General features: G+C 32.4%; 1 protein-coding gene across 2 annotated transcripts; it reads right to left on the bottom strand.

Annotated features, from left to right (window-relative positions):
- Positions 1-846: 846 nt before the first annotated feature.
- On the bottom strand, positions 847-10,575 carry LOC115992905 (beta-amyrin synthase-like). Of its 2 annotated transcripts, XM_031117147.1 has the most exons (18): positions 10,421-10,575; positions 9,775-10,041; positions 5,772-5,957; positions 5,351-5,440; positions 5,016-5,213; positions 4,738-4,822; positions 4,399-4,565; positions 4,097-4,288; positions 3,895-4,008; positions 3,522-3,641; positions 3,247-3,369; positions 3,055-3,153; positions 2,644-2,700; positions 2,319-2,509; positions 2,040-2,217; positions 1,703-1,783; positions 1,520-1,603; positions 847-1,221 (listed from the first exon to the last, which is right to left on the bottom strand). In XM_031117147.1, the coding sequence occupies exons 2-18, from the start codon at positions 9,973-9,975 to the stop codon at positions 1,099-1,101; spliced, it is 2,289 nt and encodes a 762-aa protein (XP_030973007.1). In that variant the 5' UTR covers positions 9,976-10,041; positions 10,421-10,575; the 3' UTR covers positions 847-1,098. The 2 variants fall into 2 exon arrangements, with proteins under 2 accessions (XP_030973007.1, XP_030973008.1); XM_031117148.1 differs by lacking the exon at positions 847-1,221 and having other exon boundaries at positions 1,519-1,603; positions 1,703-1,785; positions 2,041-2,217.
- Between the last annotated feature and the right edge of the window lie 5,039 nt (positions 10,576-15,614).

The raw sequence follows: 15,614 nt of genomic DNA, 5'->3' as shown, positions 1-15,614 counted from the left end.
TGTGGCGCGTGGAGGCGCGTGATTGGTCCGATGAAGACGAAATTTCACAGAAAGGCAGATCGGAGAGAGTACTTTCCAATGATCCTATCTGTGGTCTGATCGGAGAAGCGGAAGCGGTGGTGGCGGCAAGGAAGTGGTCTTTGATGTACTGGAGTCGCGGTGAAGGCAGCGGTGCTGCTCACAAAAACGGCTGCAGAGGACACCCAAGAAGACAAAACTGCTTAAGAGCGGCACACCAAAGGATTAGAGCAGTGGCTCTGATACCATGTTAGAAATACTGAATGTAATTGAATTGTATTTCTCAAATCAAAGAATATATATCAGTGCCTTTATATAGGAGGCATATGTATGCAGTACAAGTCAAGTGTAGTACAAGTACAAGTGTGCTATACAAGTAACCTAGTTGGGCCTAAAGCCCATAACATAATATACGTTAACAGATATAGGAAAAATCTGTTAGACAGTGTGTTTCAATAACTGAAATTGTGAGTTAAACTCAAATTTTAGTTTATGAAAACACAGTATGTTACAGCACACATTGTGTGTGATAAGCAGTGCGCATACAAATAAATGATTTCACTTTTGGAAACTATAGCATATATGGTTTACAATAGGTTAGAAACAGAGTACCATGGTAGGAAGGCCAAGGCTCCCTTAATGCAATTTCATGTATTGCAATAGTGTAATAGGTGCCTTTTCTACAACATCAGTAGCCAAGACTCATACTAGGCGCTCTCAGCAAATTAAATCAGGGATATTCAAAGTTCAAACCATAGATTGAGTCTATTACCATGGAATAATTGAAAAGAAGTATTTTCATTGTGTAGAGAGTTTAAGAGCAAAAGGTTGGTATAATACATGGAAGAATTTCTCATTTACTTTATTATCCAGTGATACAACATTATGCAAGCCTTGCTTCTACACATGGAAGGAAGAACTACTCATTTTTATCCAGTGTATTTAAATTTCTATACAAACATAAATAGCCCCTTAAGGAAGGGAGAAAAAAAGGGCTACACAATGGTAAGAGAATTCACTACTGGATTTTATATCCTTCTCATTCATATATTTCTTGAACAACAAAATTCACTGCTTCACTTAAGCGTTTCTTGATGGCAATGGGACACGCTTGCGGTATTCTGCAAGAGCCCACAATGGATATATATTTCTGTATGCTGCATAGTGTAACATGCAGTTCTTCATGAACACTCCAGTGATTTCCTGCCATAAAAATGAGATAAATTGTTATAAACACTAGCACTATTTAAGCATATATACTTCCATATTGTTTTGTTACTTTGTCTTTCTCTTCCAACCTCTTTGAGACAAAATTATTGTTTCAATTACCTAGCACCCATTTAGATTATTTTTTTGGGGCTAAATGTGTTCGTAGTGTAACATGTCAATCTCCTTTCTTCTTCTTTTTTCTTCTTTTTTTTTTATTATTTTTTATTATTAATTATTATCTTTTTCATTTTTTGATTGTTTGGAGCTGTATATGTAAATTAAAGATATGTACCTGTTGAGGAAAATCACCATCTTCCATTTGAGAATTTATTATCAGCTTTGCGGCCCGGTGAAGAGGTGTTGGGTCTCTTTCAGCCTATCACAAATAAGGTTTTAATATCAGAGTTATGAAATAAAAGCATATGAAAAGATAGTATGAGAGGTATAATGCTACATTTTCAGACTACTAACTGACCTGTCCGGAATGAATAAGACCCATCATTGCCCATGCAGTATGCACCAAATTTGATCGGTTGCCTTCTAGAGGTACATATTCCTATATAATAAAGGACAGAGAACTTTTAATCAAAATTATCTAGTATCAACAAATTCTCATCAGTGCAAAACAATAAGACATTTCTTTAACTTCTTGATCCACAATAACTTAGCTGACCAAAATTTTACCCTTCATAACAATTTGGGAAACAATGTGGTGTGTGTTTTTAAAGATGGTTGAACTTTTAAAAACAGAGAGGGAATTAAAGATACTATGAAAATTTATCAAGAAGCACATTCCATGTCGAAGCATTGACCTTTTTTGGGCAAGAAAGATAGCTTTCTCCCCAACCACCATTATCTCTTTGTGTTCTAAGTAGGAAGTCAACACCTTTGCGCATAGCTGGACAATTGTTGTAACTCTTGCCAGCAGCAGCCAGACCTCCAAGTGCAAACCATGAACCATAAGTGAAGCAAACTCCCCAATTTCCATACCTGTCAAAATGCTTTATCATGTAAGTGACCTTCTGTAATACTTCTTTTTTATAAACACCAATCGTTTCAAACATATCTAATAAACAAGTGGAGGAACAAACCATGAACCATCTGGCATTTGTATGTCTTCAAGGAAGCGTGCCGCATTTTTAATGAAGTTTTCAATCTCTTTTCTCCTATGCCCGGGGTATAATTTTTTAAACAAAACTAAAGCCTGGATTGCTGATGCAGTGCATTCAACATACTCATGCTCAATAACAATATCCGCGAAGAATTCAGTTGGATTAAGCATCTGAGGGGGAGAAAAGAAAAATAATATACCATTAATATATGTCAATGAGTGAATTTAAAGGCAATTAGATAGTTTCAAAGTATTTCCAAAATAATATTTCAAGGTCAATTCAATTTGCTGAGTTAATTACTTACTTCCAACCAATCTGATGCTCCTGCTGGCTCCCATGCGGCTAAACCACCATTTTTACTCTACATTAAGCCATAGAATAAAGCTTATTGATCTGAACAAAGTGAAATACTTAAGAAATAAACAATGTACTAGAGGGAAATAAAGCTTCCACGGTTTGTGCAAAGTGAGTTCCAAAAGCCTTTAGAGTTTTATCATATTGTTCAAATGTAATGGTAGCTACAACTGGATTGGTAAAAGGTTAGGAGAATAAGCTTTAGAAAATAAAACCTACTGCATTTGGAAAAGTAATTTTCATGTAGTTGAACAATTTTAGTTCCGTAGTAAAACCAAGGGCAATCTGGATTTCCTATTCATGCTCACAAGTGCACAATTAGTATTCTTGAAGATACAACATAAGCTAAGTTAATCCTTACCTGTAGAGAAAGTAGGACGTTGACAGAATCATAGAATCTCTCTGGTTCCATTTGCTCACCAACAATCTCTGGTGGCATCATTGAGAAAAGCAAGCAACACTGTGAAATAGATTATATGTGGTGAGGAACACAATGATTATGGATGAGGTGAAATACTTGACTTTATTAAATCATGTAAACAAAGTAAATTACCTTCAAACCTTCTGCAGTGCAATCAGAAACTTGCCATCCATGATCTTGATCAGAGAAGGTCCATGATCCTTTGGAAATGTGACGGTACATGCTTTTGAAGTCCCCAGAAGGATTGTCTTTGACCTTTTTAATTTTTCATGGAAATTGCAATAATTAGATTGAGTGAATACAGGATATATATATATATATATATATATATTAAGTAAAAGAAAAAAGGTTAAAAGGTATGCTTGATTATTAAGGTTTAGAGATGGTAAAAGAATTGAGAAGCAAACCTGAGATTTCTTTATGAAGTCATGTCCTCTTGCGAGTGTAGGTCCAATTTCATCAACAAGATCACTAGCAAGTAATGCTTGAATGGCAAAACCAGTATCCCACTCTTGACTACCAAAACTCTGCATACAAAATATCAAAATTAGCAAGCACTTATTTCATTGCAAGGTACCTCAGCACTTGTGAACTTAAAACCAGAAAACCATAGGTTAGGCTTATGCTGAAGTTTAAAAGTATATATTGGCGTACATAGCCAACCCTAAAATAGAACAATTTAGGGAATGTCTTCTTACACAGTTCAATATAAAGTGAAATGTAAATCTTCAACAGAGGGAACAAAAATCTACAATTGTTTTGCTAAATATAACTACTAACCTGCATCTTTATTCCATCTTCAGCAACCCATATGTAATCTGGGATCCTAGCAAGATGCTTCTTGAAATAATCTCCATTTGGATCTTCAACCCAACAAGCAAGCATACATAGAACCTGTTCAAAGCATATGACATTAGGAAAACTGTTTCATAGCCTAAGTAGATGCTCACCATTGCTTTTCTTGATTGTAAAGTTACATTACCTTTTCCACACATCCAATAGTAATGTATCGACTATTCTCATCTTCATAATGAATGTGCTTCATTGTTACTTGAAGAGCCTTCTCTCTAACCAACTTGTTAAATGGCCAACGAGTGAGAAGAGGCTCAGTGAATATGTATAGACTATCCCAAAGCAAATCTTGTATCAAAGGGTGGGGATAGTAGATATCCTCCTGCAATAATAGTTTTACATAATCATGCATTGAAAGAAATATTTAAAAACATGTCTACCAAAAGAAAAAAACAAGTATCAACCACGAGGAGAAAATTAAGGTAAACTCACCTGCGCGCATAGATGACGCACACTCTTCCAGTTAATTTCATTATAAGGTTCATTGTAGAGTTCCTCCCTCAATTGAAGAATGAGAGGTGTGATTGGGCCAACAAACCTCTTCCCATATAGGTATGACATGGGCATGTACACCATCCGACAGTAGCACCACATTTTGGCTACATTTTAGGGGCAAAGCAATTGGTAAGCTACTAGTAAAATAATCATTTTGAATGATGCAAGTTTTATTATGAAATTTCAAAAAAATACAAACCAATAAAACTTTGTAGTAGCAATTTTAAGTAGAGATGACTAATACAAATAGAAGCATTAAGTAGATATTGTACAAACCTGGATGCATGGGAAGGAATGAAGGAAGGATCCAAAATTCTGGGGGCATTGGATTGCTTCCAGTCCATTCAAACAGGCCAAGTATCTAGAATAAAGGAACATTGCATAATTGTGTTATTTATCATATAATAGTTATCATCCAAAATGTATATATTTGAAACCTAACCTATTTATTTCCAAATTGGTAATACGAGTATGATTAGATTTTAGTTTACAGTACAAATTATTTTTAGTATGCAAGTCTATTGAGATGTGAATTTTACTGAACATGGTCATACCGAAAGCCATGTCTTTCCCCAAGAAGGTATGTGTGTTACTCCACCATGATCAAGGATCCATTTTCTTGCTCTTGCACAGGCATTGTCCTTGCCACCCTCAGGTCCTTCCCCAAGCATACGCATACAAATGTAACTAAGAGTTGTGCAAAACATCGAGCTATGGCCTTCTATGTGGAATCCCCAGCCACCATCTTCATTCTAATAATATACAAAATTTACAACATAGTTGTTATAAAGGAAAGTTTGAACTACAAGAAAAAAGGGAAGAAACAAATCTAGCAGAAACTTTGATTCTGTCTTTACCATTAACTTTTAAAACTTCCAAGAATATGTACCTGATGGCAATACAGGTATCGAAGGATTTCTTTTTGATGCTCAGCAGGGAATACAGTATTAAGATGTCCTGTAATGTACATACAAAATACCTGCATTTTTTGGATTAAATGCAAGACAATTAGCAATTGAACCAATCTGAAAACTATAATAAGTCCCAAGCATGCATCTTATAATCTAATTGCAGTGTATTGGAAACAATATATAATTCATAGTCAAATCAATCTAAGATGCTCTAGGAGTATACATTGCATGAACCAGAAGATATTGTATCAATAAGCATGATTTTACTATAATTTGTTTATTTTCGTGATGATTTAGTTCAGTATAAGATAAAGTTTCTATTGATGTATATTTTGTAAACAAGTAAGCCAAAATGTGTGTTTCACAACGATAGTAATAGATGTTAATGATAAAACTCACCAAGGGGGGAAGGAAAAACAATGGGCCAGCATTTTCAGCAGGCCAATGGCCATCACTAGCCTGCAAGGCCGAATAGAAATGGACAGCCCTCCTCAATGTAGCTGTCGCGTTGTCATATGTGATTTCCTCTCCGTCCCCAATCTTTACTGGGGGAATTGTTTGTTTAAAGTTTTTCTCTCTCAAAAACTGCAATAATTTTAACAAAGAAAGATGACCTTAGTGTCAACAAATTTATTAAGCATTATAATCAAATATCATCAAAATTTTGCAACTTCATAGATCATCATGTATCCACAAGTAGAATTTCATTTCCTATAACAAACAGCAAAAATAGCTTCATTGCACTAATAATTTAATTTAGTAGACACAAATTTCACCTACTATATGTCACCATTAAATTTGATCCTGCATACACATAATAACTAAGGCATTTGGAAGTGGTGTGTGTTTGTTCCAACATCAAATTGACCAAAGAGAAAGGAGTATGCTTCTTGAATGCTAGAATTTAGGTCCCCCAACATGACTAATTCACAAGAGCAAGATCCACATTGGTGCCAAAAATCTACTTTATTTATCTTACCTTTTCACTTTACAAAACACCAAACATCAATAGTTTTATTTTAGCTTTCAACAGAATAAAATAATATAAATAACACAATAAAATAATATTTTCACTATAAACCAATGTGAATACATGAATAAATCAATATATTTAATATAAAGTAGTGTAAACACACAATTTAATAATACTTTTTTTTTTACTTATGAGCTACAGTGCACAACCACTTTTGGCTGTGCACTGTAACTGTGGAGCCAAATTATTTGGTTTTGGCTCCACCAATTTAACCATAAATTTGTATTCGGTGATGCTAAAAATAACAATATAGCTTTTTAGCACCACCATTACTAATGCTACCATGCTATTTTTTTTCTAAAGCAGAAGAATAACAAGTACTATGGTCCACCAGTTAAAAACGTAAGCAATGACATCTTTTTGACCATTCACATGAGCACTAAAAAAAAAAAATTGAGACCATACTAGTTTCTAAAGGAAATGAAGCCAAAAGAATACTAAAGTACTTTTTTAAAATAATGAAATAGAATACTAAGTCCAATTGACTAGTTAATTTGAGTATAATATATTATACGGTTCTGCAGTCTGTTGACTATTGCGAAAGCCATCATAATATTCCCAATGATCGAACACATATGAAAAGGAAGAAGTGGTGGGTGTATGGGCTAATATTACTAAGGTAAATTATTATTTCTGTCCCTAATGGCAAACTTTCTACGCTATCTATCAATTTTGTATCTAAGGTTCCCCAATATGTCAGTTTAATTTCTAATTTTTTTGTATTGTGTCAAAATAGTCTCTATTATTATGTAATTAATGAAAAATGCTAATATGACTAACCGGAAAAAAATAATAATAATGCTGCCTAGAATGCCATATGGATAAAACAAACAAACAAAAAGAAAACCAATCCATGAAAGTGGAAATTGACAAACTTTTTTTTTTTTTTTTTGATAGGGACAAACTTTTTTTTGTTCAAAGAAAGCCCCAATAGATATGGGTACAAAGACTACATAGTGAACATACCACATAATGGCCGGCCATCAACCATAGTATAAGCAATGTGACAAATTTTTATTTATTATTATTGTTTTAAGTTTTCACAATGTGTGAACGAGTTAGCGGGGAATGGGGAATTTACTCATGTGGTTTTGTGACTTTGCCCCACCCCCATCCATGGATTTGGTCAAGTCAAATTTAAAAGATTACTAGGAAAGAAATCAATTCCCCACCATTGGCCAAACTCCATCATAAGTTTGTATTCTTTGTTTGACCACCAACCCCGTGGATTCCAGCAATGTCGACCAATTTTCCTACATCCGCATGCCACTATAATGCACTCCTTTTTTTTTCCCCCAATTAAAATCTGAAAATTATGAATATATATATATATATATATAAAATATTATCTTTGGAAATCATTTGGTAGAATATATAATTTATCTTTACCCATAGATGGAAAGTATTCATACTTATTCTTTTTTAATTTTTTAAATAATTTTTAGGTTAAAGTCCTACATTTTTATTATTTTTTCTAGTAATCTCAAATACAAAACGTAATTCATAATAAAATAAAGGTCAAAAATGTAATGCAAAACCTACTGTCTTATAACTTGACTGATTGATATTTTCTCGTGTTTTTAATAAAAACATTCAATATTCAAACCAGCCACTCCCAAATAATCGATGTATCAAAAAACAATAAAAACTAAATGTAATGCAAAGATAGCATGACATACACACACCTCATCCCTTCTCTAGTAAATATCATTCACTCTTACAAGAGGAGCATTTCTCCTCTCCTCTCCTCTCCTAGAATATCTAAGGTGTTACAAACTAATAATTATCAAAAAGAAAAATTATATAAGATAAAATTATCAAGTTGGTTGGCAGTAGTTGTGGTGACTGTGGCTCTACAAAGTGACATCAAAAAAATCCCCTAAATATTCAGGCATGTCATCTCTGACCAAGTCTACACTCTTTCTCCTTTTTTTGTTTTTTTTTGGGTAAATAACCAAGTCGACATTCATTTCATAGAAAATTGATTTGACGTAACTTCGCCCGAAAGCATAAATGGTTTCCTTCTGTGTGAACACTGGTCACAGAGAAAGGCACTAATTTGATTGAAAGGTTTTCCACAAAGTAATTATTGTAGCATATGAATAAGTATGAAGGATATAAATCACCAGTGACGTGAGAAAAAGAAATGCTGACCCCAACAACCCATTCACACTGACGGTGTGAATTGAACCAACAATTTGTTAAATATGAAATAGTTAAACATTTTTACACCTTCCGTGCAAGTTCCAAACACAAAATTAAATGTTCACGTAATATGTGTGTGACTAAAATTTAAAGAGAAGAATGTTTGCTTGATCCAAAGACTTCCAATATTATTTTGGTCCCTTATAATAAGTATTTTAAAGACAGACGATAAAAATTAATAAATATTTAATTTTAAGATTGAATGCATATTTTTCAATAAAGAAAATAATTAAATACAATTTTTAATACTAATTTATTAACTTGCACATATAAATTTTATTGTGATTATGTATGCTTTTTTAGATATATTGGCTTTATGTTTTAAAAAATGTGTAAAAATATAATTTAATAAAGGATTTAATGTACCTTAAATACTGCCTTAGAACATTCATTAACAAAAACCTATTATTATTATTATTATTATCATTATAAAAAGACTTTGTTAATAAATGCTAAAAAAATCAAATTCTTTTTCTTTCAAAATGTAAAGTATGCAGTAATCAGCCAAACATTTTGAATTCCTTTTTTTTTTTTTTTATTGACTTATTGTATTTCTATTTTTTAAGGTTTTTTGTTTAAAAAATTTATCTCTTAAAAGTAACTCCATATACATATAATATATCATACCAAACTATAGCATCTTAAACCACCACTAATAAATAGTCTAATCTCTAATTTGGCTCCAAGTCTAAGAAGCCCGCTTCAGGGTTTTTAGTACAATCAACGCATAATTGATAAGGAAACTTCCAAATATTTGGTTCGTTTAACTTTTAGCTACCAATTTACCAAACATTAATGAGAAATCAAACGTTGACTAATCATAAAGTAAAGTCATACTATGTGTGTATTGTAATCTACAAAGTTAAAGGTGAAACTTGTATTCACTGCCTTTTTGGCACTGAATATTACTCATTTCAACACATATCTAATTTTGGATATGTGTTCAGATCATAGCGTATTCCGTGCAAAAAGGCACTGAACACGAACCATATTCTAAGACTAAATACATGTAACTCAATAGCACATATAGCAAAACTAGTAGGGCTTCCAAATCTTCCACCCCATGATAAGTTAACCCAAAAACTAGTTTGATTATTTGATGAAATAGTAAGAAATATTTTTGGAATTGATAGGATGGGTAGAGAGAGATGTGGATGTATGGACCTGCATTCGCCAAAGTAGATCGCCACTGGGTTTGACTTGGTAGCGATTCCTGTAGAAATTTTGACGAGCCTCTTCAATCTCAGCTCTCTCTTCTGGAGTACCAGCTTCAGGATCAAACTCCCATATCTGCCTTCCAACAAAGTCATTGGTGCTGTAGATGTAAGGGTCATTGCCACCCTCTGCAACCTTGAGCTTCCACATTCTTTCTAATAGCTTCTTTCAATCAAGATTTGATGAAATTGATACCACTTAGATCTCTCCTCTTCACTGTTGCATACAACTATTGTAGTCAAGTACTAATAAATCATATATATAGTCATACTCATAACTAACAACCAACACAAAACTTTAGCATCAAGTTTTTTTTTTTTAAGTGGATTAGAATTTCCAAAAGTTAGTTTTTTGTGTATTTATAGGACCAAGATCATTTGACCATTATTTAAAGGGTTCATACCTGAAAACTCTTTGATATACATGCATGAGAATTATTCAGATGGTTCATACATGAAAAATCTTTTATATAACTTCATGACCATTTTTATATGGTTCATACATGAAAAAGTTTTGATACCTTCATGATCCCATTTCACCATAAACATGGTAGAGAGAGAGAGAGAGAGAGCAAAATATTGGGCTTACTGCTTACCTAGATAGCCAAGAGGGTGTACTTTTGAAAGAAGAATTTGGAGAAACCTATGTGAGATATGGCAGTCAAACAAGGTAGAGAAGAACAGAGGTATGGATTGGTTGGCCTTAACTTTGAGAGGGAACTTGTTGTGAACCAAAAAATGTACTACCATAGTGTTCAAACCCCCTCTTTATATAGATAAGGCCAGGCAAACCCACTATGAATATGATATTTTGTTTCTCTCTCTCTCTCTCTCTCTCTCTCTCAAGTCAGGGAAACAAATTTTAAATATTATCTAAGCAATATTTGGGAAATAGCTATATCTTGTTACACGCATACAAACGGTGGGATTTATGCGTTCCAACAAGACTAAGAATCTATTTCCTTGGCAAATTAATAAAATATTAATTCTTTTGATTTAGTTTCTACCCAAAAGAAAAAAATAAACGAAACACCTAACATCGAAATCAATAATTGAAGTTCCATCAAGATCAAGAATCTATTTCCTTCTTAAATAAATAAAGGGTTATGATAACTAGTGCCCTTAGGACACTAGTTAAGAATCTATTTTAGGAAAATTTTGACATCATTTTTATGGAAAATGAAAAAAGTTGTCAAAACATTAATTTTTTTTTCTTTTCCCATAAAAACTTTCTTTAACTAGATTCTTAACCAGTACCCTAAGGGTACTCGTTAACATTTTCCATAAATAAAATAGTAATTTTTTATAGTTAGTTTCTACCAAAAAGAAAAAATAAATGAAACTTGATAGCATTGAAATCAATAATTAAAGTTCCAACAAGATCAAGGATCCATTTCCTTGGTACATAAGTAATCTAGTTATTATTTTTTATTTAGTTTTTACCAAAAAATAAATAAATAAGAAGAGAGAAGAAAAAAGAAACTTCTATTATTGAAACAATTAAATGAATTGGTTGACCGGACAATTTAACTTCCTTAACCAGTCATGCTTGTGCAGTGGAGGAGCACCAAGGTGACTTAGCAAACTGTCTTTATCATCTTTCCATCTCATGTTTGTTGTTACGGTTCAGAAATCAATTCTTTTTTAAGAGAATATTATTTCAATTAATTTCTAATGAAAAATATCTATTATTTAAAAAAAAATTTAAGTGTAAATTAAGTCAATTATCAATTGTGTTTATTAACTTTTCAAAAAGAACCATATTTTTTGTCCAAATAAAATTTTATATTTTGGGATATCCTAAGAACTAACAATATGCAAACGAAAGAATATATTATATTAAATTAACATAAAAGTGTTTTTAGTTTTCAACTTTTAGGGACCTTATTTCGATATAATTCCCCCTTCCCCCCTAGCTATATTAATCTATTTATATTGATCCATTTTTTAAAACTTTTATTTATATCTATCTCTACCTTCATATATATATATATATATATATATATATTAGGCAAAACTCAGAGAAAGTTCAATTAGAATTTCAAATTAGAGTACAATTTTGCACCATGTATTTAAATTTATGTGCGGACCACACCATAATTATCATTTCTAAATTAGATTTCTAATTTTATGTCACCTATCCAATTTAACTTTTATTAATGATAAGGGTATTTTTGTACCATGAGAATTCCTTTGGCTCTTTGGCCCGCTGAGACAAAACACTTCGCTTAAGGTCCATTGTAAGGATGGCTTACCTAATCTCTATAAAACTAGAAGACCTGGCAAGACGGCTATCTCATATAACCCCCCTAGAACCCGACGGTGCAAGCACCATACCCTTCCTGGGACCCATCAAGTAACACTTAGACTCGTCGAGTAGCATGCACTTGAGCCCAGTGTGTAAGCCCAACAGTGAATCCATTTAGGTGCTGACAGATGATTTGCATACCAACAATTGAGTATGCTGGGTCCCACAAACTTTTACATGTTCTTCACTCATGTATCCCTATATGGAAATAACTTCCACACCACGTTCAAAGACCTTTCTACACATTCATATCCTCCTCATATGGGAAGAGAAGCCCTAAGATCTCGGGGCCTTAACTCCAAATCTTATCTACAATGAAAGTTCCTACATTAATGGAATCTTAGTAAGCTCTACACCACTATATAAGCACCAAACCTCCTCTTCCTTAAGGCATGTGAAATTTCCTAGCTCTCACACTATTAAGTTCTTGGAGATTCTTCTATCACTGACTTAACCTTTGGAGGGTCTTTGACCAGCACCCCATCTATGCTCTCTGTTAGTTCTTTGTTCTCTTATTCCTCAGGTACCCTAATTGGAGCGCGTGTGGACAATCAACTCACTAAAAATTTTGTGCATCATCAATTAACTTGTGCAAAAGACTTTTCTCATAGCCTAGAAAACCTCCAACCAATTATTGTACAAAGAAATGAATACCCATGTTCTTTTTTTTAAAGGCATGGTCCTAGCTAGAAGGGAGACTCATAACTAAGTAATGTTGTGCTTATAATGGTGCGGTTGACATAGAATAAGGTAATGAGATGGGGTTATAGTACTACTTCTAACTGAGCTAGGTACATAAAGTCATAAAGTTTTACTCAATTTCTTAGAAGTAGCATTATTTTGTCATTTCTCAAGCTCACCAAGAAACGATGATTCACACTTTGATATGTGATTTTTTACGTCTCTAACATCAAAAAATATAAGTTTTGATTGTGTGTGTGCGTGTGTACAAATTTGCATACCTGCCCAAATAAAAAGGAGTTGAAGGACCCACCAGAGGCAGGCCTTGCTAGAGAGTTTTCGATGCCTAAAAGTCTGTAGTGGCATGAGAGAGAGAGAGAGAGAGTATTTATGTGTACCTTTTGTTTGATGTAGAGCTCTCTTTACATAGGACTTACATGAGGTCTCTAATGCTAAGGGAATTTTAGTTCAATTGACACATTTTAATATTTCCAATGAGACTTCAAATTTCCTACTCATCAACAATAGAAAAGACAAGTAGGCCCCTAACTAAATCCCCATTAGTAGCCTTCCACCAATTCAACATATCTCCTATCGAGTCAATTTAACTTGGTAGGGATTCCATCAAATTCATTGTTTCCTTGCAAGTCAAAGGGTTTTTTTTTTTTTCTTTTTGATTTTTTTGAGAGAGAGAGAGAGAGAGAGAGAGAGAGAGAGAGAGTTTCAAGCTATGGCGTCTATTCCTGATGATAGCCTTTTATCATCAAACTAAGACACCAATTGGTTTTTGGTGTAGACGAGGATTGAGCCCCAGATCTCTAATTCAACTATCAAAGACTTTACCAGTTGAACTAACCATCAAATCTCTTGCCTGAAATCTCTTATTCAACCTATAGTGTCTACTCCTTGCAAGTCAAAGGTGATTAATCTTATCTATATCAATTTTAATTTTTCAAAAGTGTTAAAATATATAAAATAAATTACAATTATAGCCCCTAACATTTAAATTGTGCATCAAATGTTGAATTTTTTGTTTCACCAAATATAGTTGCATCTCATAATAATGTCAACCAACCAAATCAATGCATAATTATGTGGAGAAAAGCCAACTTTATTAGCTTCCAATTTACTTTTCTATGAAAATGGATTATATGTATGCTTTCTCAAAGTTATTATCCTTGAATAGCCCAACAAATTTACAATGAATTTTTTATTCGTATATAATGACACATAAATCTGCTAACGTCATTCATCATAGTTCTACTATATCAACTTTAGGAAATTTGAAAGATTTAAGAAATGCGATTGTCACAAAAGTATCAATTTATTTCTAAAAAATATAAATCTATTATAAACTTAGTCAACCAATTTATCAGGTTTTCAAAAGTTTAGTAATTTTGCTAAATATTTTAATGATTACCATTGTATTCTTTTAAAATATATAATCCTCAAAACCTTTTTAATAATTAATCTGTTACAATAAGCTATGTATTAACTTGTGAGGGCCTTTCTTTAGACTTTCAAATCTATGTTCAACCTCTTAACAATGGTATTTGGTGAGTATAGATAGGTTGAATCTCTACACTAGCATATTTTAAATTATGTTTTTTGTTAACACGTGTTAAAAAGGTATAAGTTAAGGTGTATTTAATAATTGAGTTTTTATACATTATTTGAAAAAAGAAATCAAATTACCCACAAATATTAAGAAAAAACACACATAGTCACAATGAATTATAGGTGCAATCCAATAAATTGTTTAAAAAAAAAAAAAAAAACTTTATAACATTTATGTGACAAAAAAATATTTGAATTGCCAAAATAATACTATATCAAATTTATTAATTTGTAACAAACACAGTATTGACCAACCACATATGTGACTGGTAACATGGCTTGACCATTCCATGTATACGTGATAAAATGAGAAAAAGAATATGGCTACAAAGGGAAATATGTATAATAATGAGAATATCATGAAAACTGTTTAATAACCCAAGCTTAACATCAATAGTATTAATACAACTTACACACGGGTTATATACTAGTTAGAGTAATGTTAAAGACAATTTTTTTAAAATTTGCTTATTATGATTGAAACAACATCGTTTTTATCCAAATACATCACTGACAGTACCACTTATATATTTTATATATTATCCATTCATCACAACAAACAATCCCAATAATTATAATAACAACAATACAACAGGTATACCAAATTTTAGTACTCAAAGAGCTTCTTTCTTTGGATCAAAGATGTGTTGATACGTACCTTGATGGAGATTGAAGGAATTAGTGAAGGTTCAATTAAGATAATTAGAGAGCTTATTAGCCCTAAGGCTACAAAAATTTCTTTCACGTCAATATTTTACATGATTTCCCCATCTCCAACCAATGTGAGATTCACATCGTGATTTGTGGAATTGGGTTCTTTTTTTTTTTTAATTTCAAATATCTTTGTGGATAAAGAAAAAATTATTAGAGTATTTGATTTACGTATAATTTTGAGTACCCATGTAATTAAAAAAACAAAAACAAACAAACAAACGAAAATTGACAATAGGTGTAATTTGTGTACCTTATCCATGAAAATTGATTTTGTGTACCCATATAATTAAGAAAAAAGAAATTGACCGTAGGTGTAATTTGTGTTTAATTTTTTGTAATGAAATTTCTTCTTTTTTTTTTTTTTTTTTCATTTTTCTTGACACACAAGATTAATTTTGTCTGAAACTTTTTTTTTTCTCTCCTCCTATGGATGTGGAAGTTTGACTTTTATTAGTTAGTAAATTTAAGAG

This window comes from Quercus lobata, chromosome 5 (assembly GCF_001633185.2).
Source record: "Quercus lobata isolate SW786 chromosome 5, ValleyOak3.0 Primary Assembly, whole genome shotgun sequence".
Classification (NCBI taxonomy): domain Eukaryota; kingdom Viridiplantae; phylum Streptophyta; class Magnoliopsida; order Fagales; family Fagaceae; genus Quercus; species Quercus lobata.
Note: the sequence above shows the minus strand (reverse complement) of the source record. Positions and strands in the feature narration are given on the sequence as shown.

Excerpts from the sequence above, each read along its gene's own strand:
- LOC115992905 (XM_031117147.1), bottom strand. The coding sequence starts at position 9,975 with ATGTGGAAGCTCAAGGTTGCAGAGGGTGGCAATGACCCTTACATCTAC. Across the intron at positions 4,009-4,096 it reads CTATTGGATGTGTGGAAAAG|GTTCTATGTATGCTTGCTTG; the intron begins GTAATGTAACTT and ends TGCTTTGAACAG. Across the intron at positions 1,222-1,519 it reads ATGGTGATTTTCCTCAACAG|GAAATCACTGGAGTGTTCAT; the intron begins GTACATATCTTT and ends TTTTTATGGCAG.